At 48.1% G+C, this 27,990-nt stretch overlaps 2 protein-coding genes and 1 pseudogene across 5 annotated transcripts in view; 2 read left to right on the top strand and 1 right to left on the bottom strand.

The window, feature by feature from the left end:
• The first annotated feature begins 89 nt into the window (after positions 1–89).
• pi4kb (phosphatidylinositol 4-kinase, catalytic, beta) lies at positions 90–24,011 on the top strand. Of its 4 annotated transcripts, none has more exons than XR_013506910.1 (14): positions 90–183; positions 6,610–7,460; positions 7,788–8,144; positions 12,849–12,893; positions 14,771–14,998; positions 15,599–15,826; positions 16,309–16,418; positions 16,836–16,940; positions 17,276–17,399; positions 19,445–19,710; positions 20,123–20,255; positions 20,588–20,708; positions 21,493–22,430; positions 22,481–24,011. XR_013506910.1 is itself a non-coding variant. In XM_078287224.1 (13 exons), exons 2-13 carry the CDS (start codon positions 6,639–6,641, stop codon positions 21,672–21,674), a joined length of 2,721 nt encoding a protein of 906 aa, XP_078143350.1. In that variant the 5' UTR covers positions 90–183; positions 6,610–6,638; the 3' UTR covers positions 21,675–24,011. The 4 variants fall into 4 exon arrangements, 2 of the variants coding, with proteins under 2 accessions (XP_078143350.1, XP_078143351.1); XR_013506911.1 differs by having other exon boundaries at positions 21,493–23,363; positions 23,411–24,011; XM_078287224.1 differs by having other exon boundaries at positions 21,493–24,011.
• Positions 3,184–4,353, bottom strand: LOC139930721 (general transcription factor II-I repeat domain-containing protein 2B pseudogene; annotated as a pseudogene).
• A 1,118-nt stretch (positions 24,012–25,129) lies between the features above and the next one.
• Positions 25,130–27,990, top strand: part of LOC139930719 (unconventional myosin-Ie) — a 19,979-nt gene continuing 17,118 nt past the window's right edge. Inside the window, exon 1 of the mRNA XM_078287228.1 lies at positions 25,130–25,327. The gene's annotated coding sequence lies outside the window, so the exon portion shown is untranslated. The remainder of the gene's footprint in view (positions 25,328–27,990) is intronic.

The following is a 27,990-nucleotide window of genomic DNA, read 5'->3' as shown; positions in this document are numbered from 1 at the left end:
ATGTGTTATTATGAAGCCTGTGGTACAAAGAGGAGTTTAAGTTTTAGATGTATTCAGGCAGTGGACGGACAGCTAAGTCCCAGGCTGCTCTCAGTAAGCTCGGATGAGATGAGAAGACTTTCATCCATGGAGGAGAGAAACTGGACATAACGGAACATTTCAGAACCGATAAACTCTTCTCAGGTAGGACTGACTGGTTCCTACTGACGGTCTGTCTGTTGTAAACAGACAGGACCGGAGCGGACACCCGGCTCACACTGACTTGTAATGCTGATGCTAACGTTAGCTTAGCTTGCAATCAAACAAACAGCTGAGCTAAGTTAGCAACAGTTGGCCTTCTAGCTAGCTGATGCTAATACTAACTCTTTGAATCAGACTGGTGTAAATGGCTCGACACGGAGCCAGGCGAGCTGGCAGGACAGAGTCAGATGAGCAGCGCTGCGGTGAAGCTAGCTGCCCGTGAGGGGGATTTATAGCAGAAGCTCCGAAGCTAACTATCTCACGATGCTAATCTGTAGCTGGCTAGTGAGCGTTAGCTGTGATGCTACATGAGTGTGTCTGATTCAGTTTGCTCAGTCAGTCCTGCAGCTAGCTGTCTGCTGTCTGTTTCCCTCACGCTTTGTTGGAGCCGAGGTTCCGCAGCTACACAGCGCTGCTGCTAGTTCACTTGATGCTAACTTCATGTTAACTTCATGTTAACTAGCATAAAGTTAGCACAGTTGGCTAACCAGCAGCAGCAGCGGTGCTGAGGGTGAGGGCGGCGGGCAGTGTCCATCCAGCCCGATCTGTCCTGCTCTGTTCTGGGTAAACCAGAGGTTAGATGGAGACACACACACACACACACACACACACACACACACACACACACACACACACACACACACACACAGGCCTGAAGCTGTGTCATTGTGATGGGGAGACACAGAGGCTTTTGTTATCTGGCCAGGCCATGTGCTGTCTGTCTGTCTCTTTGTCTCCCTGTCTGTCTCTCTGTCTCCTTCTCTGTCTCTTTCTCTCCCTGTCTGTTTGTCTGTCTGTCTGTCTGTCTCTTTGTCTGTCTGTCTGTCTGTCTCTTTCTCTCCCTGTCTGTTTGTCTGTCTGTCTGTCTGTCTGTCTGTCTCTTTCTCTCCCTGTCTGTTTGTCTGTCTGTCTGTCTGTCTCTTTCTCTGTCTGTCTGTCTGTCTCTTTCTCTCCCTGTCTGTCTGTCTGTTTGTCTCTTTGTCTGTCTGTCTGTCTGTTTGTCTCTTTGTCTGTCTGTCTGTCTGTTTGTCTCTTTGTCTGTCTGTCTGTCTGTTTGTCTCTTTGTCTGTCTGTCTGTCTGTTTGTCTCTTTGTCTGTCTGTCTGTCTGTTTGTCTCTTTGTCTGTCTGTCTGTCTGTTTGTCTCTTTGTCTGTCTGTCAGTCTCTTTGTCTGTCTGTCTGTCTGTCTGTCTGTTTGTCTCTTTGTCTGTCTGTCTGTCAGTCTCTTTGTCTGTCTGTCTGTCTCTTTCTCTCCCTGTCTGTCTGTCTGTCTGTGTGTCAGTCATTCAGCTGAGCAGGAGGAAGCAGCTTCCTCTTCGTCCTGCAGTCCGGCTGTGTTCCTGCTGCTCAGCTGTCTTGGACAGTTTGAGTTACTATATATTGTGTAACTTCCGTGGCCAAACACACACACACACACACACACACACAAACACACACACACTGTGATGTGAAGTTTCATCTATATGTGATTTCATGCCACTTTGCTTTCTGGCTGTAAACTCTTTTAAAACTCAGACAGTTGGTTCGGTTCGGTCAGGTCGGTTAGGTTCTCTCTGTTTCCCTTCCTGTTTTCCTTCATCTTGTTCCTCTTCTCCTCTTCTCTTCACCCCCCCCCCCCCCCCCTCCAGGTTTAACTCAACTCAACTCAACTTTATTTATATAGCACTTTACACACAACACAGTTGATCCAAAGTGCTTTACAACACACACAGAGGAAAACAAAACAAAAGAAGGAGACAAACACAATAGAAGAGGAGAAAAGATCAGAGTGATGATAAATAATGATAATAATAATAATAATAATAATAATAATAATAATAATAGTAAAGGCACATGGTCACACAGAGCCCAAAGTGACAACACAGACCTACAGAGACTCCAGGAGAAATACCTGAGCTGGTTAAGTTAGGCACAGTTAAAAGCTAGTGAGTAGAAGTGTGTTTTAAGATGACTCTTGAAGATCTCAGTACTGGGGGAGAATCGGATGGTGGGAGGAAGAGACTTCCATAGTTTTGGGGCAGATAGAGAAGGCCCTGTCCCCATAACACTTAGTCCTGGATCTCGGGACAGACAGAAGTCTTTGGTCAGACGATCTCAGGACTCTGACAGTGTGATATGGGGACAGGAGTTCTGTCATGTAAGAGGGGGCGAGACCATTTAACACCTTGTAAACAAACATCATCATCGAAGATTTTTTGCATGTGGTTTAACAGAGGGGGCCAATGGGCCAAGATGAGGAGAAATAATGTTGGTCAAATGCTGTGGTCCAAATAAGATAACTTCAGTTTTATTCTCATTGAGCTGAAGAAAGTTTGCAGCCATCCAGGACTTGATGTCTTGAAGACAGTTATTGAGGTCAGTTAGTTTGGTGTAGTTATTAGGCTCTAGGGCAGGGGTGGGCAATTATTTTTTCCATGGGGCCACATGAGAAACAGAAAATATTCTGGAGGGCCGGGCCAAAAGGCTGAACTCAATTCTGCATAATATTAATTGTATTTCTTTATAAAAAAGCAGTAAATAGCATTGTTTTGACAAGCTTGTAAGAGTATATGTTATAATTAAGCAATGAAAAATTGAGGTTGCCTTACAAAAAATGTCATTTATTCAATTAAATTTCTCAAAACAATGGCAAAATAAATGTGAACGTTTTACCATTTGTGACTCATATTAGTGAACATTTTCAGTCACATTCACTCTAAAACACATTTTGAGTTTAATATACTGTTGGAAAGTTGTGTGAAGGTTCTTAGCATCTTAAAGACATCACAATATTGTCTTTGTGCTCATTAAGAAAGATACATCATATTGAACTGTCACTGAACTGTGATTTTGAGAAAAAGGCTTCCAAAGAAAGTGTCCTAGTTCACTGCTAGTTGGTGCCTTTACATGTCTACATTTGTGGTCTAACCACCTCATTTGGTGCTTTTAAGCTCTTCTTTCTTGCTTAGTGAGAGAAATCTAGTCTCTGCTGGGCTTTAACAAGTGCATCGAAGTCAGGTTGAATGTCTGAGGTGGAGATGCGAAGCACAGCTGACAGATGATCATCAGTGAGAGAGGATCTATACCTGGATTTTGTGAACTTCATCATTGAAAATGTTTGTTCACATATATAGGTAGAGCCAAAGAGAACCAACATCTTCTGAGCATGTCTCCTCATGTTTGGAAAGTTCTCCTCCTTGAGAGAAGAGTAAAAATCCAGCAGAGATCCTGACTTGAAGTGCTCTGCCAGTACTGCATCAGACTGCAGGTCAATGGGTTCCAGCTGAACATCACTGGCGGCATTATCCACACTGCAAGTGAAGGGAGAGGAAACCATGTGCATTTCATCCTCGATTGTTCTGAGATCTTCAAATCGCCTTGAAAACTCACCGTGCAATGCTCCGAACATGGATGAGTACCTGCGGAGTCGATCGGCTGATGGTGTGACTTCTGTCAGGGTTTGCATGTGAGTGAGAGTGTTGCTCTCCAGTTGGCTTGAAAGAAACTGCATCTTTCTCATGAAAGCCTTCACCAGGCTGTGCATTTCATGAACAAAAAGGCCCTTGCCTTGCAGTTTGGTGTTCAGTTCATTCATCAGTGCAGTCACATCAACAGCAAATGCAAAATCTGCCACCCGGTCCTCATCTGACAGCTCTGGGATGTCTTTGCCTTTCTTCTCACAAAACTCTCGAATCTCTGCTTTCAGGTCCCAAACTCTTTTTAGCACTTTGCCCAGGCTGAGCCATCTGACAGCTGTGTGGTAGCCGATGTCACTATGCTCAGTCTCATGCTCCTCCAAAAGTGCAACAAACTGTCTGTGATTCAATGCACGTGACCGGATGAAGTTTACTATTTTAGTAACAACATCAATAACATGGTTAATTTTTAGCACTGACTTGCACAATACATGTTGGTGTATAATACAATGCAAAAATACCAATTTCTGATCTGCGTTGATTTCAGTCACTTTATCTTGCATACGTTTCAAAAGTCCGACATTTTTCCCTGTAAGATTTGGACAACCGTCAGTTGTGACACCTGCCAGTCTGTCCCATTTCAGTCCCAGTGTGTCCATGCACGCATTTACCTCCGTGAACAGGTCGCTCCCCGTCGTCGTCCCTTTCATCGACCGCATTGCCGCCAGCTCTTCCGTAATCTTGAAGTCCGGCGTTATCCCACGGACAAATACGAGTAACTGGGCTGTGTCGCGGACATCACAGCTCTCGTCCAAAGCCAAGGAGAAAAAGTCAAAACTTGCCACATCACGTTGCAGCTGAAGCTCCAGATTATGCGCAATGTCCTCGATCCTTCTCGTCACGGTTCGCCTGGACAGCGGGACTTGCTCAAATGCTTCTTTTTTTTCAGGGCATATTAGTGCTGCAGAGTCCACCAAGCACTCTTTGACAAACTCACCCTCCGAGAATGGCTTACTGTTTTTAGCGATTTTGTGGGATATAATAAAGCTGGTCTTGGTTGCTGCATCCCTAGACGTGTGAAGCTTGGTAAAAAAGCCTTGCTGCTTTTGCAGTTTAGCTAGCAAAGCTTCCGATGTCCGCGCCCTTTCAGCATCAGTCAAGTTTTTGTATTTTTCCGCGTGTTTCGCCTCGTAATGCCGACTCAAATTGTAGTCCTTAAACACGGCGATCTGCTCCCCACAAACCAAACACACGGCTTTACCTCCGACTTCAGTAAATAAATACTTAGCAGTCCAATTTTTATTGAAAACCCTGCATTCGGCATCTACCTTTCTTTTTTTAGCATGAGCGAACATTTTTGAGGCCTAAAGTCGTCTGATGACCCGCTCGTGTCAACGATCCAATCATGCGCACGTCTTGATATACGTATTGCGTCATTATGTACGTGAATAAAAAACAACTTCAAAATAAAAGCAATGCAGTTTTAGTCCATGCATGAGGTAAAATTAGAAAATGTGTTTATTTTGTAATTTCCAATTAACCTTACACGGGCCGGTCAGAGTCAACCAAAGGGCCGTATGCGGCCCGGGGGCCGTACAATGCCCAGGTCTGCTCTAGGGGGAGGTAGATCTGTGTATCATCCGCATAACAGTGAAAAGAAATGTTGTGTTTTTGAATAATGTGGCCTAGCGGAAGCAAATAGATGGAGAAGAGGATTGGACCAAGTGGGGGACACCACAGGACACGGGGCAGAGGAAGAAGATGAGGCGCTAATAGAGACACTGAAAGATCTGTTAGATAAATATGAAGAAAACCAGTTCAAGGCAGAACCGGAGACCCCCGCCCAGTGGTTTAACCTGGGAATGAGAATGGAAAGATCTTCTGTATCACAGGCTGCAGGTAGATCTAGCAGCAAGAGGACGGAGCAGCTGCCTGGCAGCAGCTAGAAGGAGCTCATTAGTTATTCTGAGTAATGCAGATTCAGTCCTGTGAAGAGCTCTGAAACCAGATTGCAATTTTTCAAAATTTAAGTCAATAGGGTCTGTGTCTCTGTGTCTGTCTCTGTGTCTGTGTCTCGGTGTCTGTGTCTCGGTGTCTGTGTCTCGGTGTCTGTGTCTGTGTCTGTGTGTCTGTGTCTCTGTGTCTGTGTCTGTGTCTCTGTGTCTGTGTGTCTGTGTCTGTGTGTCTGTGTCTCTGTGTCTGTGTCTCTGTGTCTCTGTGTCTCGGTGTCTGTGTCTCTGTGTCTGTGTGTCTGTGTCTCTGTGTCTGTGTGTCTGTGTCTCTGTGTCTGTGTCTCGGTGTCTCTGTGTTGCGATAATCTGCTCAGTGGGATTAACGGTCTGTCTGTCTGTCTCTCAGACTGTCTGTCTGTCTGTCTCTCAGACTGTCTGTCTCTGTCTGTCTGTCTGTCTGTCTCTCAGACTGTCTCTCTCTCTGTCTCTCTCTCTGTCTGTCTGTCTGTCTCTCAGACTGTCTGTCTCTCTGTCTGTCTCTCTGTCTCTCTGTCTGTCTGTCTGTCTGTCTCTCAAACTGTCTGTCTCTGTCTCTCTGTCTGTCTCTCTCTCTGTCTGTCTGTCTCTCAGACTGTCTGTTGGGTCTTGTGATATGCTGACTGATCCAACATGGAGGATCATCAGACTCCACAGTGCAACTGCTGCTGAATTAAATGAATGATAAAAAGATCTGACAACATGAGGTCTGAAACAAATGATGGAATATTATTTGTAAATCAGTTTCAGGTATCTGACACTAAAACACTTAAATGAGACGAGCATCAGTTTGATTCATGTGAGTTTCTGTATGTTAGCAGATATCCTTAGATATTGATATCGGAGGATTATCGATGGTTCGGTCTGTGTGGCTCAGCCGTCGCCCGGCAACAGGTTCTGTAGAGATGCTGACTCAGCAGAACCTTCACATCCAGTTCAGACCGGTCCTCTGACTCCCGTCTCTTCCCGTCTCTCTGTGTTTTTCAGAGGAGGCGGGCCGGAGCGTTGCAGCGGCCATGATGGAGGACACCGAGCCGGATCTGTCTCCCCCCCGCTCCCCCTCCCTCTCCCCCTCCCCCTCCCCCTCCCCTTCCCCCTCCCCCTCCCCCTCCATCTCCATCACCTCCTCCCCCTCTCTGTCTCTCCCCTCCACCCCTTCCTCCGGCCCCCCCCGGCCCGTCCGGACGCCCAGCCCGGGCCTCGCCCCCCCTCCCTCCACGCCGCCGCTGGGCGTCATCAGCGAGGGCGAGGGAGCGGGCGAGGGAGCGGGCGAGGGAGCGGGCGAGGGAGCGGGCGAGGGAGCGGGCGAGGGAGCGGGCGAGGGAGCGGGCGAGCTCGGCCAGCTCATCGACGCCGAGGTGGCGCGGCGGGCTTGTCAGGAGGTCCTGCAGAAGGTCAAGCTGCGGCAGACGGACGCTGAGGCCGACGGGGCGGAGCCCGACCCCGAGCCTGACGCCGCCCCCACCGCCGCCCCCGCCGCTGCCCCCGCCCCCGCCGCCCCCGTCGCCGGCCTCGACCCTGGGGTCAAACCGCCCAAGATCCACGGGGAGGACGACCCCGAGGGCCCCGCCCCCGGCTCGGTGAAGAGCGCCCGGCGGCGGCAGCGCCACAACCCCTCCAAACAGTCGTGGCTGCTCCGCCTGTTCGAGTCCAAGCTGTTCGACGTTTCCATGGCGATCTCCTACCTGCACAACTCCAAGGAGCCGGGCGTCCAGGCGTACATCGGGAACCGGCTGTTCAGCTTCCGACACGAAGACGTCGACTTCTACCTGCCGCAGCTGCTCAACATGTACATCCACATGGACGAAGACGTGGGGGACGCCATCAAGCCATACGTGGTGAGGGGGGGGAGGTGTCTGTCTGTCTGTCTGTCTGTCTGTCTGTCTGCCTGTCTCTCTGTCTGTCTGCCTGTCTGTCTGTCTGTCTGTCTGTCTGTCTGCCTGTCTGCCTGTCTGTCTGCCTGTCTGCCTGTCTGTCTGTCAGTAAGATGTCTCCATGTTGTAAGTTACTGAATCAGACTCAGGTTCAGTATTTTCTGTAGAACTATTTGTTTGTTGACGGGACAGAGCAGTTCGTCCTGCTCTCCTGTGTCTCTGTGGGGAAACAGTGTGTGACTGTGTGTTGTTGTTGTTGTTGTTGTTGTTGTTGTTGTTGTTGTCGTCCAGGTGCACCGCTGCAGGCAGAGCATCTCCTTCTCTCTGCAGTGCGCCTGGCTGCTGGGCGCCTACTCCTCCGACATGCACATCTCCACGCAGCGCCACTCTCGCGGCACCAAGCTGCGGAAGCTCATCCTGTCCGACGAGCTGAAGCCGTCGGGCCCCCGCGCCCGCCGGGACCCCCCCGCCCTGACGGCCTTCTGCCCCGCCCCGCCCGCCGGCCCCGGGCCCCCGGGCGAGCACGGCCTGTCGCCCTCCAAACGCACCCACCAGCGCTCCAAGTCGGACGCCACCGTCAGCATCAGCCTCAGCAGCAACCTGAAGAGAACCGCCAGCAACCCCAAGGTGGAGAGCAGCCAGGACGAGGTACTGCATCACACTCATATACACACTGAACCCTGATCCAGATCAGACGGGCACACTGAACCCTGATCCAGATCAGACGGGCACACTGAACCCTGATCCAGATCAGACGGGCACACTGAACCCTGATCCAGATCAGACGGGCACACTGAACCCTGATCCAGATCAGACGGGCACACTGAACCCTGATCCAGATCAGACAGACACACTGAACCCTGATCTAGATCAAACCAACACACTGAACTCTGATCCAGATCAGACGGGCACACTGAACCCTGATCTAGATCAGACAGACACACTGAACCCTGATCCAGATCAAACCAGCACACTGAACCCTGATCTAGATCAAACCAACACACTGAACCCTGATCCAGATCAGACGGGCACACTGAACCCTGATCTAGATCAGACAGACACACTGAACCCTGATCTAGATCAGACAGACACACTGAACCCTGATCCAGATCAAACCAGCACACTGAACCCTGATCTAGATCAGACAGACACACTGAACCCTGATCTAGATCAGACAGACACACTGAACCCTGATCTAGATCAAACCAGCACACTGAACCCTGATCTAGATCAGACAGACACACTGAACCCTGATCTAGATCAGACAGACACACTGAACCCTGATCTAGATCAGACAGACACACTGAACCCTGATCTAGATCAGACAGACACACTGAACCCTGATCCAGATCAAACCAGCACACTGAACCCTGATCTAGATCAGACAGACACACTGAACCCTGATCTAGATCAGACAGACACACTGAACCCTGATCTAGATCAGACAGACACACTGAACCCTGATCCAGATCAGACAGACACACTGAACCCTGATCCAGATTAGACAGACACACTGAACCCTGATCCAGATCAGACAGACACACTGAACCCTGATCTAGATCAGACAGACACACTGAACCCTGATCCAGATCAGACAGACACACTGCACTCAATGAACATTCATTAATAATTCAGTCAGTTGCGTCGTCAGTTGGCCTCTAGAGGGAGTAGAGAGTCTCTGACGGAGCTGCAGTGTTTCCATACAGAGGCACAACATCAAAAGTTGGTCAGTGTTTAGAAATGGATCTCTGATGCTGCTGCTCCGCATGACATCACATCCTGTCTGTCATGTGAGAAGCAGACAACAGACAACAGACAGCAGATAGCAGACAACAGACCAACAGACAGCAGACAGCAGACAACAGACAGCAGACAACAGACAGCAGACAGCAGACAACAGACAGCAGACCAACAGACAGCAGACAGCAGACCAACAGACAGCAGACAGCAGACAACAGACAGCAGACAACAGACAGCAGACAGCAGACAACAGACCAACAGACAGCAGACAACAGACCAACAGACAGCAGACCAACAGACAGCAGACAGCAGACAACAGACCAACAGACAGCAGACAGCAGACCAACAGACAGCAGACAGCAGACAACAGACAGCAGACAACAGACAGCAGACAGCAGACAGCAGACAGCAGACAACAGACAGCAGACCAACAGACAGCAGACCAACAGACAGCAGACCAACAGACAACAGACAGCAGACCAACAGACAGCAGACAACAGACAGCAGACAGCAGACTAACAGACAGCAGACAACATACAGCAGACCAACAGACAGCAGACAGCAGACAACAGACAGCAGACAGCAGACAGCAGACAACAGACAGCAGACCAACAGACAGCAGACAGCAGACAGCAGACAACAGACAGCAGACCAACAGACAGCAGACAACAGACAGCAGACAGCAGACAGCAGACAACAGACAGCAGACAGCAGACAGCAGACCAACAGACAGCAGACCAACAGACAGCAGACAACAGACAGCAGACAGCAGACCAACAGACAGCAGACCAACAGACAGCAGACAGCAGACAGCAGACCAACAGACAGCAGACCAACAGACAGCAGACAGCAGACCAACAGACAGCAGACAACAGACAGCAGACAACAGACAGCAGACCAACAGACAGCAGACAACAGACAACAGACAGCAGACAGCAGACAGCAGACCAACAGACAGCAGACCAACAGACAGCAGACCAACAGACAGCAGACAACAGACAACAGACAGCAGACAGCAGACCAACAGACAGCAGACCAACAGACAGCAGACCAACAGACAGCAGACCAACAGACAGCAGACAACAGACAGCAGACCAACAGACAGCAGACAGCAGACAACAGACAGCAGACCAACAGACAGCAGACAGCAGACCAACAGACAGCAGACCAACAGACAGCAGACAGCAGACAACAGACAGCAGACCAACAGACAGCAGACCAACAGACAACAGACAGCAGACCAACAGACAGCAGACCAACAGACAGCAGACAACAGACAACAGACAGCAGACCAACAGACAGCAGACCAACAGACAGCAGACCAGCAGACAACAGACAGCAGACCAACAGACAGCAGACCAACAGACAGCAGACCAGCAGACAACAGACAGCAGACCAACAGACAGCAGACCAACAGACAGCAGACAACAGACAGCAGACAGCAGACTAACAGACAGCAGACAACATACAGCAGACCAACAGACAGCAGACAGCAGACAGCAGACAACAGACAGCAGACCAACAGACAGCAGACCAACAGACAACAGACAGCAGACCAACAGACAGCAGACAGCAGACAACAGACAGCAGACAGCAGACAACAGACAGCAGACCAACAGACAACAGACAGCAGACAGCAGACCAACAGACAGCAGACCAACAGACAGCAGACAACAGACAGCAGACAGCAGACCAACAGACAGCAGACCAACAGACAGCAGACAGCAGACAGCAGACCAACAGACAGCAGACCAACAGACAGCAGACAGCAGACCAACAGACAGCAGACAACAGACAACAGACAGCAGACAGCAGACAACAGACAGCAGACCAACAGACAGCAGACAGCAGACAACAGACAACAGACAGCAGACAGCAGACAGCAGACCAACAGACAGCAGACCAACAGACAGCAGACCAACAGACAGCAGACAACAGACAACAGACAGCAGACAGCAGACCAACAGACAGCAGACCAACAGACAGCAGACCAACAGACAGCAGACCAACAGACAGCAGACCAACAGACAGCAGACCAACAGACAGCAGACAACAGACAGCAGACCAACAGACAGCAGACAGCAGACCAACAGACAGCAGACCAACAGACAGCAGACCAACAGACAGCAGACAGCAGACAACAGACAGCAGACAACAGACAGCAGACAGCAGACAGCAGACCAACAGACAGCAGACAACAGACAGCAGACAGCAGACCAACAGACAGCAGACAACAGACAGCAGACCAACAGACAACAGACCAACAGACAGCAGACAGCAGACCAACAGACAGCAGACCAACAGACAGCAGACAGCAGACCAACAGACAGCAGACCGCAGACCAACAGACAGCAGACAGCAGACAGCAGACAAGACAACAGACAGCAGACCAACAGACAGCAGACAACAGACAAGACAACAGACAGCAGACCAACAGACAGCAGACAACAGACAGCAGACCAACAGACAGCAGACCAACAGACAGCAGACAGCAGACCAACAGACAGCAGACCAACAGACAACAGACAGCAGACAGCAGACAACAGACAGCAGACCAACAGACAGCAGACCAACAGACAGCAGACAGCAGACCAACAGACAGCAGACCAACAGACAGCAGACAACAGACAGCAGACAGCAGACAGCAGACAACAGACAACAGACAACAGACAGCAGACAGCAGACAGCAGACAGCAGACAGCAGACAACAGACCAACAGACAGCAGACAGCAGACAGCAGACCAACGGACAACAGACAACAGACAACAGACAACAGACAGCAGACAGCAGACCAACAGACAACAGACAACAGACAACAGACAGCAGACAGCAGACCAACAGACCAACAGACAACAGACAGCAGACCAACAGACAGCAGACCAACAGACAGCAGACCAACAGACAGCAGACAGCAGACAGCAGACAGCAGACAGCAGACAGCAGACCAACAGACCAACAGACAACAGACAGCAGACAGCAGACAGCAGACAACAGACAGCAGACAGCAGACAGCAGACAACAGACAACAGACAACAGACAGCAGACAACAGACAGCAGACAGCAGACAGCAGACCAACAGACAGCAGACAGCAGACAACAGACAACAGACAACAGACAGCAGACAGCAGACCAACAGACAGCAGACCAACAGACAGCAGACCAACAGACAACAGACAACAGACAACAGACAACAGACAGCAGACAACAGACAGCAGACAACAGACTGAACTCAGTCCAGTCTCCTGCTGTGAAACGTAACCTTCCTCACTGCTGCAGACTCTCCTGTGTTAGTAACAGGATGGAAACAGAAACTGATAACTCTTCTTCTGCTGCTCTACAGACTTTAACAGTAGGTAACGTTATTATTGTGGTAGGCAAGGCAAGTTTATTCCTATAGCTCTTATCAACACAAGGTGGTATTTAAGTAACATTAGTGGAGTTAGGTCATTTAACCGTGTCGCAGTGCTTCAGTCAATTGAATTGAATTTAATTGAACACACGCGCCGTGGGTCTGAACAGGATCTGTGCTTGTTTAAATCTATAAACCAACGCACTGTATAGTAATATATATGCATATTAATGTTATTGACCCCTGACCCCTGACCCCTCCAGGACAGCAGCTCCAGCTCGGACAGTCTGGAGTTTGAGGCTGGTCCCGTAAGTTTACCAGCTTCCTGTTCTGACCCTCTTCCATGGTGCATTCTGGGAAACGATGTCTGTTTGGAGGCTCTGGGTTGTGGTTCACTTTCCAGCGTGAAGTCCGAGGCGGGCGGCTCAATAAAACAATAAATAGATTATAGATCATAAACCATCGATCTCTCTCGTTGAGCTGCTTGTCTGCGGACTTCATTGTAACTTCATTGATCTCAGTCCTTGTTTTGTGTCGGACCAATCAGAAGCTGCAGGTTCTGGGTGACGTCAATCAAGACTCAATGAACGGGACAGAAAGACGAAACTGATTTGCATTCGGTCAAAATCTGTCTTCTTCATCACATCATCTTCCCTCTGAATTCCGTCTGGTTTTATGTGTTGAGTTTGTTTCTGAAGGTGAAGTTTGTCCTCAGGAGTCGCTGAGCTCAAACCTCCAGACCTCTGATCCTGTCTGGATGAGACCGACTCAGTCTGTACTGAGGCTGGGCGATGGACTCGGATCACTGCATACTGCCACTGTTACCTCAATAAGTGATACGATAATTCGTTTATTTTTCTAACCCAGGTGTAGAAATGCTAAATTCACCATTTGCATCATACATATAAAAAGTATGCTTTTATTTTGAAGGTAAACTCGCCTTACTTCCTGTCTTATTCTTCCTCAGCTGGCTTGACAGCTGACTGCTCTCAGGCTCGGTCCACACTGATGCAGATCAGTTAGAAAACGTGTTCGTCCACACGAGTGTTTTCAAGTCTCCAGACACAACCAGCCGATCCAGATCCAGCCTGATGGATCACATGACAGGGACGCGCCTGAGGTCACATGACTAGAGAGGTCAAACCCGTTTTCGTGACTTTTTTGAAAAAACATATTTTAACAGCTTATGATGCATCACTCTCGTTATGTGTGCTCGTATACGACCAATAAACAACAAATCTAAAGTTTCCCTGCCTAGAAAGAGCGTTGTTTTGTTTCAGCTTCTCTCTAAACCTCTAAACCTCTGTGTGATCACTCGTCTGATGGAAACCGTCGCCTGTGCGACTTTGAGGGCGATCTTTTTTTTTTCACAACAATAATCAATACTATTTGGTATTCATGTAGTACATTTAACTTACTTTACAGTATTACTAATACATTTTTTTTATGAGATTTCAAGAAAAATGTCCATTTCGAGAAACATGACCATCACAGGTCAGCGTGTTCCCCGTCCGACGACACCAGCCCACTTTCAACTTCATGTTCGTGTTCATTGGTGGAAAACTCCTGAGTGAGGATGTGGATAAAACAGAGGAATAAAGATGCGTTTTCATATTTATCTGAATCAGTGTGGAGCGGACCTCAGGCTGACTGCAGCAACACAGATGAAAGTCGACTACTAGACAAATATATTCACTGAGCAGAGAGAGAGAGAGAGAGAGACAGAAGGAGAGAGAGAGACAGAGAGAGAGAGAGAGACAGAAGGACAGAGAGAGAGACAGAAGGACAGAAGGACAGAGAGAGAGAGAGACAGAGAGAGAGAGAGAGACAGAGAGAGAGAGAGACAGAGAGAGAGAGAGACAGAAGGACAGAGAGAGAGAGAGAGAGAGAGAGAGAGAGACAGAGAGAGAGAGAGAGAGAGAGACAGAAGGACAGAGAGAGAGACAGAAGGACAGAAGGACAGAGAGAGAGAGACAGAAGGACAGAGAGAGAGACAGAAGGACAGAGCGGTCTGGTGAATCTTCAGTTTGTCGCCCAGCTCCAGTCATCTACTAACATCTGATCTCCACCAGGAGACCTGATGCTGAACGCTGAGCCCTGCTAACAGTCACACTGCTCCCCCCCCCCCCCCCCCCTCTGCCCCCCCCCCCCCCCCCCCCCCCCCCCCTGTTGTGGTGTGTTGCAGCCGGTGCGTCTGACTCCTCAGAGGGAGTTCATCAAGTCTCTGATGGGCATCGGGAAGCGCCTCGCCACGCTGCCCACCAAGGAGCAGAAGACGCAGCGTCTGATCTCTGAGCTGTCGCTGCTCAACCACAAGCTGCCGGCCCGCGTCTGGCTGCCCACCGCCGCCTTCGACCACCATGTGGTGCGAGTGCCACACACACAGGCTGTGGTGCTCAACTCTAAAGACAAGGTGCACACACACACACACACACACACACACAGGCTGTGGTGCTCAACTCTAAAGACAAGGTGCACACACACACACACACACACACAGGCTGTGGTGCTCAACTCTAAAGACAAGGTGCACACACACACACACACACACACACACACACAGGCTGTGTTGGCTGGTATTATGTCTCACTATTCTCTGATCTCTGCTCTTGACTGAGATCAGTTCTCAGTAGTGGGACAGCTTCTCTCCCTCACCCTCCATCTTGTGTTTTGCTGTTTTGACACAAACCTGCTGCAGGATGCAGACGAGGAAAAACAGTTTGACGGGTTTGGGAAAGAAAACGTTTAAAGGAGAGAACAGAAGAGGCTGACGGAGGTTCAGGCTTCAGTAACACAGGACGGAGCGTTACTGGGATTAGTATCTGTAATGTAGTTACTGAATCTCTTACACTACTGGTACTCAAAAAGTAATCACATGACTGTAAGGCGTCACCGGCCAACACGGGTAACAGGTGGTGCAGTTCCTCCTCAGTTTCAGGATGTTCCTGTCGTCTGGGAGGGAAAACCTCCAGAGGAAGAAACGTGGGTTCATCAGCGGGTTCTCTCTCTGCAGGCTCCCTATCTGATCTACGTGGAGGTTCTGGAGTGCGAGAACTTCGAGACGTCCAGCGTTCCCGTCCGGATCCCGGAGAACCGGATCCGGAGCACCCGGTCGGTGGAGAACCTTCCGGACTGCGGCATGACGGCGGAGCAGCGCGCCGGCAGCTTCTCCACGGTGCCCAACTACGACAACGACGACGAGGCCTGGTCCGTGGACGACATCGGAGAGCTGCAGGTCGAGGTGGGGCGGCTTCCTGGAAATACATTCTGGAAACATTTGAATTCCTTTATGACTTTATTGCTGTTAAACATTTGAACAGTTTTGGTTTTATTGCCTGGAAACTCTGCTAAGAAACATTTCAGTTGATTTTCTACCTTTAATGCAAGGAAACATCTGATGAGATGTTTCACCTTCTGGTTCACTGTGCTGCCTGCTGCCCATTTAGATTGCCCAGAAAGTTTCTCTGTCTTGTCTCTCTCTGTCTTGTCTCTCTCTGTCTTGACTCTCTCTGTCTTGTCTCTCTCTGTCTTGTCTCTCTCTGTCTTGTCTCTCTCTGTCTTGACTCTGTCTGTCTTGTCTCTCTCTGTCTTGTCTCTCTCTGTCTTGTCTCTCTCTGTCTTGTCTCTCTCTGTCTTGTCTCTCTCTGTCTTGTCTCTCTCTGTCTTGACTCTGTCTGTCTTGTCTCTCTCTGTCTTGTCTCTCTCTGTCTTGTCTCTCTCCAGCTTCCAGAAGTTCACACCAACAGTTGTGACAACATCAGTCAGTTCTCGGTGGACAGCATCACCAGTCTGGAGAGCAAAGAGCCTGTCTTCATCGCTGCTGGAGACATCAGGTCTGCGCACACACACACACACTCACACACTCACACACTCACACACACACACTCACACTCACACATACACACACACACACACTCTCACACACACACACACACACACTCACACACTCACACACTCACACACACACTCACACACTCACACACACACACATTCACACACACACAAACACACACACTCACACACACACACACTCACACACACACACTCACACACTCACACACTCACACACTCACACACACTCACACACACACTACAAAACATGTTAACACTCTGCAGCCCCTCTTATCATTCCTTATTACAGCTGAACACAAAGTCACTGACAGTGTGTGTGTGTGTGTGTGTGTGTGTGTGTGTGTGTGTGTGTGTGTGTGTGTGTGTGTGTGTGTGTGTGTGTGTGTGTGTGTGGACAGGCGGCGTCTGTCGGAGCAGCTCGCTCAGACTCCCACCACCTTTAAGAGAGATCCTGAGGATCCGTCAGCCGTCGCCCTGAAGGAGCCGTGGGAGGAGAAGGTCCGGTAGGTGGAGCCAGCTTTTCATCTCTGAACAGGACGTCCTGCTGAACTGATCCTTTATTATACACTGTCATGTCATTTTTAATTAGATTACAGCACGTTACTCATCTTTGTTCAGCTGGAAGGTAAATGCAATTTTTGCAATTTTCTGGCTGAGTGAATATTCCATTCTCAAATACAATTTTGCAGACAAACTCCTAAAAAAATCCCTTTTGCCTGTTTTATTCCTGTTGTATTTGCAGGTTTTATTCCCTTGTTAGCCGTGTTCTTAATGCGTGGTTCTCCCGTGGTTCTCCCGTATGTTCTGCGGCTCTCTGAGTTCCTGTGTTCTCCTGCAGGCGGATCAGAGAAGGTTCTCCGTACGGTCACATGCCGACCTGGAGGCTGCTGTCCGTCATCGTGAAGTGTGGAGACGACCTGAGGCAGGAGCTGCTGGCCTTCCAGGTGCTGCAGCAGCTGCAGGTGACACTGAGGACCGGGACCGGGACCGGGACCGGGACCGGGACCGGGACCAGGACCGGGACCGGGTTGTTTCTGATACCTGAACGCTGCCTGAACACATACTTTTTAATATAAAGCACAAAAAACTAAACTCTGGCAGAATATGACTCTCCTGACATCATCAACACTTTCTATTTATTGTGACATTCTACACTGAACAAAAATATAAACGCAACACATTTGGTTTTGCTCCCATTTTTCATGAGTTGAAATAAAAGATCTAAGACTTTTTCTATGCACACAAAAGGCTTATTTCTCTCAAATTTTGTTCACAAATTAGTTTAAATCCATGTTAGTGAGCACAAGATAATCCATCCACCTGACAGGTGTGGCATATCAAGATGCTGATTAAACAGCATGGTTATTGCACAGGTGTGCCTTGGGCTGCTCACAATAAAAGGCCACTCTAAAATGTGCAGTTTTATCTTGAAAAAAGACATTTATTAGGCACTGAACTATGGATCTCACATGACTCGGGCTACAGATTTGCATTTTTTGAAACCCGGTCAGTATCTGGTGTGAGCACCATTTGCCTCATGCAGTGCGACACATCTCCTTCACACAGAGTTGATCAGGTTGATTGTGGGCTGTGGAGTGTCGGCCCGCTCCTCTTCAGCGGCTGTGAGAAGCTGCTGGATATCGGCAGGAAGGGGAACACGCTGTCGTACACGCCGATCCAGAGCGTCCCAAACATGCTCAGTGGTGACATGTCTGGTGAGTCTGCAGGCCGTGCAAGAACAAGATGTTTTCAGCTTCCAGGAAGTGTGTACAGATCCTTGCAGCACGGGGCCGTGCAGCATCATGCTGCAACATGAGCTCTGGTGGACGTTCCTGCAGTCAGCATGCCGACCGCACGCTCCCTCAAAACAACATCTGTGGCGTTGTGTTGTGTGATAAAACTGCACATTTTAGAGTGGCCTTTTATTGTGACCAGCCCAAGACACACCTGTGCAATAATCATGCTGTTTAATCAGCATCTTGATATGCCACACCTGTCAGGTGGATGGATTATCTTGGCAAAGGAGAAGTGCTCACTAACACGGATTTAAACTAATTTGTGAACAAAATTTGAGAGAAATAAGCCTTTTGTGTGCATAGAAAAAGTCTTAGATCTTTTATTTCAACTCATGAAAAATGGAAACAAAAACAAAAGTGTTGCGTTTATATTTTTGTTCAGTATAGTTATTAAACCTAAACTAAACCTATTTGTCCTTAATGACTTTTCATGTACTTTTCACATGTTACATATTAACAAATAACTGACAGTTTGTATGAACCGGACGTTATCGGTAGTGAAAACTTTTACGACCCGCCTCTTTTATCTGATTGGCTAAGCGACCAAAATTTAAGGTTAAAAAACAAACAAATAAATAAAACGAGGCAAAAGACAACCAAACAAACAGAGGATTAAAACAGATAAATGAAAAAAGGGCAAAAAAACACACAGGACATAAAGTGCAGACGAGTAGTGTGACAGTCCATAGGAACATGAAAGTAAAATAATAAAACCCAGTAAAATTAACATTAATAAAATGCCTGTTTAAATAAATGGGTTTTAAGAAGTGATTTACAAAGGGAAACTGAATCTGCCAGTCTAACACAGAGGGAGGCGAGTCCGTAGGGCTGGAGCTGAAACTGAAAGGCACGGTCACCGTTTTAAGTTTGGATCGCGGGACGAGTAAGAGCTCTTGGTCTGAGGACAGGGTTAACCCTAACACACGGCTAAAACATGCTAACACACGCTTTGTCTAACAGACACACGGCTAAAACATGCTAAAAACACTCTGCTGTTCATACTGTGAGTGTACTTTGTTTTCTGGCAGTTTCTGTCATGGTAGAAAAACTGAGAGAAATCCATTAGTAATGTTTCCTCTCCTCCTCTCCTCTCCTCTCCTCTCCTCTTCTCCTCTCCTCTCCTCCTCTCCTCTCCTCTCCTCTCCTCTCCTCCTCTCCTCTCCTCCTCTCCTCTCCTCTTCTCCCCCCCCCCCCCCCCCCCCCCCCCCCAGTCTATCTGGGAGCAGGAGCGAGTTCCTCTGTGGATCAAGCCCTATAAGATCCTGGTGTTGTCGTCGGACAGCGGTATGATCGAGCCGGTGGTGAACGCCGTGTCGATCCACCAGGTGAAGAAGAACAGCCAGCTGTCTCTGCTGGACTACCTGCTGCAGGAGCACGGCAGCCAGACCACCGAGGCCTTCCTCTGCGCCCAGCGCAGCTTCGTCCAGAGCTGCGCGGGGTACAGCCTCATCTGCTACCTGCTGCAGGTCAAAGACCGGTGAGACTCTGACCCCTCTGACCCTCTACACACCAGACCCGGGCTCACTAGTCCAGTCTGTGACTGGCAGTGTGGGGAAAGTTACTTTTGAAACTAACTAGTTACTTTACTTACTTTCATGTTACCCACTTTAAAATGCTTTTAAAATACGTCTTCTGCTGATGTCATCACTCTATGGTTACAGGTATCTGTACATTACCTTACAGGTAACAGTAATGTCCTGACCCTTTTCTTCCATCAGTTCACAGTAATATGAGTTTGTCTGACAGTCTTAACCTCCAGCCTCCGCACCGCAGTCTGCTGCAGGCTGCTGTAATAACATCATGTAGCGCAATACTTTCATTTTTTTTTTATTTGCACAAACTTTTTTAATTTCTTCCTGACCTTTGACACCCCCCGCCCCCCCATCCAGGCACAACGGGAACATCCTATTGGACGCTGAGGGCCACATCATCCACATCGACTTCGGTTTCATCCTGTCCAGCTCGCCCAAGAACCTCGGCTTCGAGACCTCCGCCTTCAAACTCACCGCAGAGTTTGTGGATGTGAGTTTGTTTTCTTCTCCAGGCGGTACCAGGTGGGAGGGGTCAGCCACACAGGACAGCATAACCAGTACCAGAATGGTTAGCCAATCACAGAGAAGTGTGTGAAGGCTAACTTCCTGACTTCTCTGTGATTGACAACTGGCTGACAGTAGGAGTTAGCCCCGCCCACCTGGTCTCACTGCTGTCAGAACCTTTACCTTCACTCACTGGAGCTTCTTTACATGGGAGACATGAGAAATATAAAATATGTAAAAAATCTCTCTCCCTCCCTCCCCTCCCTCCCCCTCCCTCTCTCTCTCTCCCCACCCCCCCACCCCACCCCCCACCCCCAGGTGATGGGCGGTCCAGATGGAGACATGTTTAACTACTATAAGATGCTGATGCTTCAGGGTCTGATAGCAGCCAGGAAGCACATGGACAAAGTCGTCCAGATAGTGGAGATCATGCAGCAAGGTAAGACTGCTGAGTCACTCTGACTTACTGTAATGACTCTAATAGACAGAAATATATCAGAGTAACTGTAATGACTCTAATAGACAGAAATATATCAGAGTTACTGTAATGACTCTAATAGACAGAAATATATCAGAGTAACTGTAATGACTCTAATAGACAGAAATATATCAGTTACTGTAATGGCTCTAATAGACAGAAATATATCAGAGTTACTGTAATGACTCTAATAGACAGAAATATATCAGAGTTACTGTAATGACTCTAATAGACAGAAATATATCAGTGAGTTACTGTAATGACTCTAATAGACAGAAATATATCAGTTACTGTAATGACTCTAATAGACAGAAATATATCAGTTACTGTAATGACTCTAATAGACAGAAATATATCAGTTACTGTAATGACTCTAATAGACAGAAATATATCAGAGTTACTGTAATGACTCTAATAGACAGAAATATATCAGTGAGTTACTGTAATGACTCTAATAGACAGAAATATATCAGAGTAACTGTAATGACTCTAATAGACAGAAATATATCAGTGAGTTACTGTAATGACTCTAATAGACAGAAATATATCAGTGAGTTACTGTAATGACTCTAATAGACAGAAATATATCAGTGAGTTACTGTAATGACTCTAATAGACAGAAATATATCAGAGTTACTGTAATGACTCTAATAGACAAAATACCAATTTGTACTTAATGGACACTAATATATCACTTCTGAGTTACAGTACTGACAGAGTGTCCCCCCCCCCCCCCCCCCCCCAGGCTCCCAGCTGCCCTGTTTCCATGGCTCCAGCACGATGCGCGGTCTGAAGGAGCGTTTCCACATGAGTCTGACGGAGGAGCAGCTGCAGCTGCTGGTGGATCAGCTGGTGGACGGCTCCATGCGCTCGCTCACCACCAAGCTGTACGACGGCTTCCAGTACTTCACCAACGGCATCATGTGACGCTCCGTGTGTGTGTGTGTGTGTGTGTGTGTGTGTGTGGGGCTGGGCTGATGATTGGTCGGTCACATGCACAGAACGTATGTGTGTGTTTCTGAATCAGAACTTGTGTGTGTGTGTATTGGAGTGTGTGTTTGATAAGGATCCATGAACAAATGCAAAGACTTTGGCGATGAACTGTGGAGGAGCAAACTCCCCCTCCTCTCCTCCTCCTCCTCCTCTTCCTCCTCAGACAGTCTGATGTTTCTCTTCTCCTGGATTTTATAAGTAGACTGCAGACTGCAGGAGTCTCAGCCATGAAGTTTGTTTGTCCTTTTTGTCTTCTTCTACTCTTTCTTTTTAAATCTGTGATTCCAGTTGTTTCTCTTCTTTCTTTCTCAGCTGTATTTAGTTTTGTCTTCATTTCTTTGGAAGAATATTCTGTTTTCTGTCTTCTGTCTTGTCTGTTGTTGGTTTGAGCTCCTCTTCCTTATTTAGGCAGAAGTCCCTCATTGGCTCCTCAGCTGGCCTCTTAACCAATCAGTGACCCAGTTTCAGTTTTGAATGTAAATATTCAGCAGACAGACGAATTTAGCTGAAACCTTGTATCTCCAAAACATGAACTTCACAGGACGAGAGGCTTTGAGCTCAGCAGCAGCGGCAGACAGTTTTAAAGGTTTTAAACAGTTTCATCGTTTGACGTTAAAACAAATCAACAAACCTGCAGCAGTGAGGTTTGTCAGGACAGCAGAAACGAGGAAACGTCTCACACCGACAGACGTTTTGACAGGAAGGGGGGTTCAACATGGCCGACGCTTCTCCAGAGGTAGAAAAAACACTTTAAACCTGTGAAGAAGGTTCTAGCAGCTGAACTGGACTGAAGACTTTCTGCTGTGAAGAAACAAACTGTGATGGTTCCACTTAGCATCAGATCAGCATCAGGTCAGATCAGCATCAGATCAGCATCAGGTCAGCATCAGATCAGCATCAGGTCAGATCAGCATCAGGTCAGCATCAGGTCAGCATCAGATCAGCATCAGATCAGCATCAGGTCAGCATCAGGTCAGCATCAGGTCAGCATCAGATCAGCATCAGGTCAGCATCAGATCAGCATCAGATCAGCATCAGATCAGCATCAGGTCAGCATCAGGTCAGCATCAGGTCAGCATCAGATCAGCATCAGGTCAGCATCAGATCAGCATCAGATCAGCATCAGGTCAGCATCAGATCAGCATCAGATCAGCATCAGATCAGCATCAGGTCAGCATCAGGTCAGCATCAGGTCAGCATCAGATCAGCATCAGGTCAGCATCAGGTCAGCATCAGATCAGCATCAGATCAGCATCAGGTCAGCATCAGATCAGCATCAGATCAGCATCAGATCAGCATCAGGTCAGCATCAGGTCAGCATCAGATCAGCATCAGATCAGCATCAGGTCAGCATCAGATCAGCAGTGTGACACCAGTCTGCCAGGGGGAAACTACCAGAGGAAATGGTGATGTCACCAGTCTAGAGTGATGTCACCGGTCTGGAGTGATGTCACCGGTCTGGAGTGATGTCACCGATCTGAACTGTCAGTCAGATGAGTTCCATGTGCGGTGTCCTCAGCAGGAGGCAGACTGGAGATCAGGTTGTTGGTTTGTTTCATCAGACTGTCTCTAATGATGAGTGTGTGTTTGAAGCCTCGTGTCTGTTTCTACTGAAGAACAGCTGTGTGATGCTGTGTGGTGGAACTGTGGTTCTGCTGCGGGGAACCCAGCGGCATCACAGAACATCTCACTGCTGGTGGAGGAAAGTGTCAACTCACATTAATGTGTTCATGTTGTTCTGCTGGATCACTTCAGAAAAACATTATTATTATTATTATTATTATTATTATTATTAACATTAGAAAAATGATCACTGATGTTGGTTAAAAAACAAAACCAAAAAGAGAGTTTTGGGAATGAAGAAAAGAAAAATGTTCTCACTGAAGGTTTTGTGTTGTTGAACTTCTCCTGGGAGGTTTGAACAGTTTTCAGAGAGCTGAGGGTCAGAAAGTCCCTGAACACACAAACCAACACACAACCTTCCCTTCATGTAGACCGACACTAAACCGTGTTAACGTTCAGCTCAAACCTTTTGTTCCTGAAACTGAAACCAGTTTCTCCACCAGGGAGCGGCTCAGCAGAAGGTTCTGCTGTTCTCCATGCCGGTTCTGCAGGTTCCACCACAGCAGAACAGAACAGGAGACCCCGAGCTTTAGGAGCTGGTCTCTGGACTGTGACTGTAGAGCTTCATCTGTCTGTTTCCTCTAACCACCAGCTGTCTGTCAAACTGTCCACGTTCCTTTGTACAATAAATTAAATGTTTCTGTCTCATCTGCTGTGAAAAGACAAATACAAACCAGACGGTTAGATTTTATTCCTCTGTCTCCGACAGTCAGGAGGTCAAAGGTCGGAGTGTCAGTGGCGTCCTGTGAGGAAAACAAACACAAGAGATTTTCATTTTCTTTACTGTGAGAACAGAAACACTGAACGCTTCTGATTCACTGCAGAAGAAGAAATATTAGTCATGTGACTCACGGTCTGTGATGAAACTACAGACGCCAAACAGACATGAACTGATAGCTAAGGAGTAAATGGCTGTAGCAGGGCATCATGGGAAAATACTGACAGTCAAACTACATAGAGACATGAATGGAGAAATGAATAAAGATAAAAGACAAAATGTCTCAAGCTGCTGCAGGGAAACCACAATGTTTTCATAAGGAGCTGTTCCAATTATTATTATTATTATTATTATTGTAATTATTATTATTTGTCTGTGTAGATTGATTTCAGTCATCCAGGTAGCAGGATGTCAAAGAAAATAAATAAATAAAATAAATCCCTGAACTGAACTGATGAAGCCTCTGGGCTGAGTGGCGAAACTTCAGCTCCTAATTTTAAGTCCATTGGTTTTTATTTTATTTATTTTTGGACAATTATTATAATTAATAATTGTCCAAAAATAAATATATAATATATATATTATATCCTTCTGTCCTTACTGTGGCCGTTTGGTCCAAATCTATCAGAAAACAGTCTCATCCGCACCACTTACACATTTAAACACTTAAATAGTCGAATCAATTTTGCAAATCAAAATATGCAAATCAAGCAATATGCTTTCAAACATGCAGAGACAGATTATTATCCGATCAGTTCAGCTGTCCTGCACTTCCCCAAGAGGATCAATACAGTCTGATCTGATCTGATCTGATCGATACAGCCACACTCAGACTCAGTGGACTGAATTATGTAAAGGACGTGAAGTAACCGGCTGTAAGACCTGCTGTGGACGCCGTAGGGCGGCGGCGTCCCGGCTGTGATGTGGGACTACAGTACCCAGAATGCCGCGGGGCCGCGGAGGTGCGGCTCTACCTGTCCTCACCTGCAGCCGCTCAGCCCGTCCGGAGCTCCGCGGAGAAACTCCTGAGACAAACCAGAGGGAAGGAGGAGGAGAAGAAGAAGAAGAAGAAGAGAAGCAGCAGGTCGAAGCTCCGCTGGATCCGCAGCTCAGTCCGGTCCCGGTTCAGGTTCAGATCAACATGCTGGTCTGAGTCCGGTCCGGTTTCTCCTGACAGACTCTGACCCGCCGCTCCGGGCTGAAGGATTTCTCAATATTTGTCTTGGAAGCAGGAAGTAGCAGCATGGTGAGTCTGGCTCTCAACTCTTTACCAGGAAACAAAATGGATTCTGTGGTTTGCTCAGCAGCTGCTGTGGAAATATAAATGTTTTTAACTTACAGAAATATTCATAAAATCCTGACTGGGTGAAAACCCTCCAGATCCTGCTGCTTCCTCTCAACTTTTCCTTCAACATGCAGCTGGGGTCTGATCTGATCTGGTCTGATCTGATCTGGTCTGGTCTGATCTGATCTGATCTGATCTGGTCTGATCTGGTCTGGTCTGATCTGACTGTTTCTTTCACCTGTCAAGCCAACCCACCCCCCGCCCCCCCAACACACACACACACACACACACACACACACACACACACATTAACCCTCACTGAAAACAAGGAAAAACCTCTTAGATCAGTGGTTCCCAAAGTGTGGTCCGGGGCCCTCTGAGTCTGTGAGTCCGGCTCAGCTCACCTGCTGGATTCTGTCATGTGATTCTGGACCAGAAGTCTCAACAGAATCTCCTCACAGGGTCCGGTCTGTTATATTATCTGTCAGTTTGTGTTGATGATGTGGAACCAGATGCGTCTCTGTGTCTGTGTGTCTGTGAGTCTGTGAGTCTGTGAGTCTGTGTGTCTGTGAGTCTCTGTGTCTGTGAGTCTCTGTGTCTGTGAGTCTGTGTGTCTGTGAGTCTCTGTGTCTGTGAGTCTGTGTGTCTGTGAGTCTGTGTGTCTGTGAGTCTGTGTGTCTGTGAGTCTGTGTGTCTGTGAGTCTCTGTGTCTGTGAGTCTCTGTGTCTGTGAGTCTGTGTGTCTGTGAGTCTCTGTGTCTGTGAGTCTGTGTGTCTGTGAGTCTGTGTGTCTGTGAGTCTGTGTGTCTGTGAGTCTCTGTGTCTGTGAGTCTGTGTGTCTGTGAGTCTCTGTGTCTGTGAGTCTGTGTGTCTGTGAGTCTCTGTGTCTGTGAGTCTCTGTGTCTGTGAGTCTGTGTGTCTGTGAGTCTGTGTGTCTGTGAGTCTGTGAGTCTGTGTGTCTGTGAGTCTGTGTGTCTGTGAGTCTGTGTGTCTGTGAGTCTCTGTGTCTGTGAGTCTGTGTGTCTGTGAGTCTGTGTGTCTGTGAGTCTGTGTGTCTGTGAGTCTCTGTGTCTGTGAGTCTGTGTGTCTGTGAGTCTCTGTGTCTGTGAGTCTGTGAGTCTGTGAGTCTGTGTGTCTGTGGCTCTCTGGTCTCCCTGCTGCTCGGCGTGTCGAGGCGAGTCTGGACCGATCCGCCTCGACACGACCTGCTGCTGACAGGAATGCTGGGAATTCAGCAGGGAGATCTGATGGCCTGAGGACACAGATCTGCTGAACTGGGTTCACCCCCCCCCCCCCCCCCCCCCCCCCACTTCACCCCCCCCACCCCCACTTCACACCAGTCAGTCAGTCAGTCAGACAGACAGACAGACAGACAGACAGACAGTCAGACAGTCAGGCAGTCAGACAGACAGACAGACAGACAGACAGACAGTCAGACAGTCAGACAGACAGGCAGTCAGACAGACAGTCAGACAGACAGGCAGTCAGACAGTCAGACAGTCAGACAGACAGGCAGTCAGCAGGTTTGGTGTCTTGCTCCAGGACTCTTCATCAGGACAACATGGCTGCTGCTGCTGCTGTGGAACCTGCAGCCTGTTGGTTCCAGACGGTTCCTCCTCCTCCTTCCTTCTCTCCAGTCATTTGTTCTGCTGCTGGTTTGGATTCAGCAGTTTGCTCCCTGGTTGTTTTTCTCCAGCGGGTTCTCCTGGTCCGGTTCCCTCTGGTTCAGGTTCTCAGATGGACCACGGCAGCTGTTCTTCCTGACAGACTGCTGGTTCTGCTCATTTGTTTCTACATTTCCAGCTCTAATCCTCTGAGCCACGCCCGACTGAGCCAGCCAGCCTGGGAGAGGCTGCGGTTCCAATGTTCCAGTGTTCCAATGTTCCAATGTTCCAATGTTCCAATGTTCCAATGTTCCAGTGTTCCAGTGTTCCAATGTTCCAATGTTCCAATGTTCCAGTGTTCCAATGTTCCAATGTTCCAATGTTCCAGTGTTCCAATGTTCCAATGTTCCAGTGTTCCAGTGTTCCAGTGTTCCAGTGTTCCAGTGTTCCAGTGTTCCAATGTTCCAATGTTCCAGTGTTCCAATGTTCCAATGTTCCAATGTTCCAATGTTCCAATGTTCCAGTGTTCCAATGTTCCAATGTTCCAGTGTTCCAATGTTCCAGTGTTCCAGTGTTCCAATGTTCCAGTGTTCCAATGTTCCAGTGTTCCAATGTTCCAATGTTTCAATGTTCCAGTGTTCCAATGTTCCAATGTTCCAGTGTTTCAATGTTCCAATGTTCCAATGTTCCAGTGTTCCAATGTTCCAATGTTCCAGTGTTTCAATGTTCCAGTGTTCCAATGTTCCAATGTTCCAGTGTTTCAATGTTCCAATGTTCCAATGTTCCAGTGTTCCAATGTTCCAATGTTCCAGTGTTCCAATGTTCCAGTGTTCCAATGTTCCAATGTTCCAGTGTTCCAATGTTCCAATGTTCCAGTGTTTCAATGTTCCAATGTTCCAATGTTCCAGTGTTTCAATGTTCCAGTGTTTCAATGTTCCAATGTTCCAATGTTCCAGTGTTCCAATGTTCCAGTGTTCCAATGTTCCAATGTTCCAGTGTTCCAATGTTCCAATGTTCCAGT

This window comes from Centroberyx gerrardi, chromosome 12 (genome assembly GCF_048128805.1).
Source record: "Centroberyx gerrardi isolate f3 chromosome 12, fCenGer3.hap1.cur.20231027, whole genome shotgun sequence".
Taxonomy (NCBI): Eukaryota; Metazoa; Chordata; class Actinopteri; order Beryciformes; family Berycidae; genus Centroberyx; species Centroberyx gerrardi.
The sequence above is the reverse complement of the archived record's forward strand: the minus strand, read 5'-3'. Positions and strand labels throughout refer to the sequence as shown.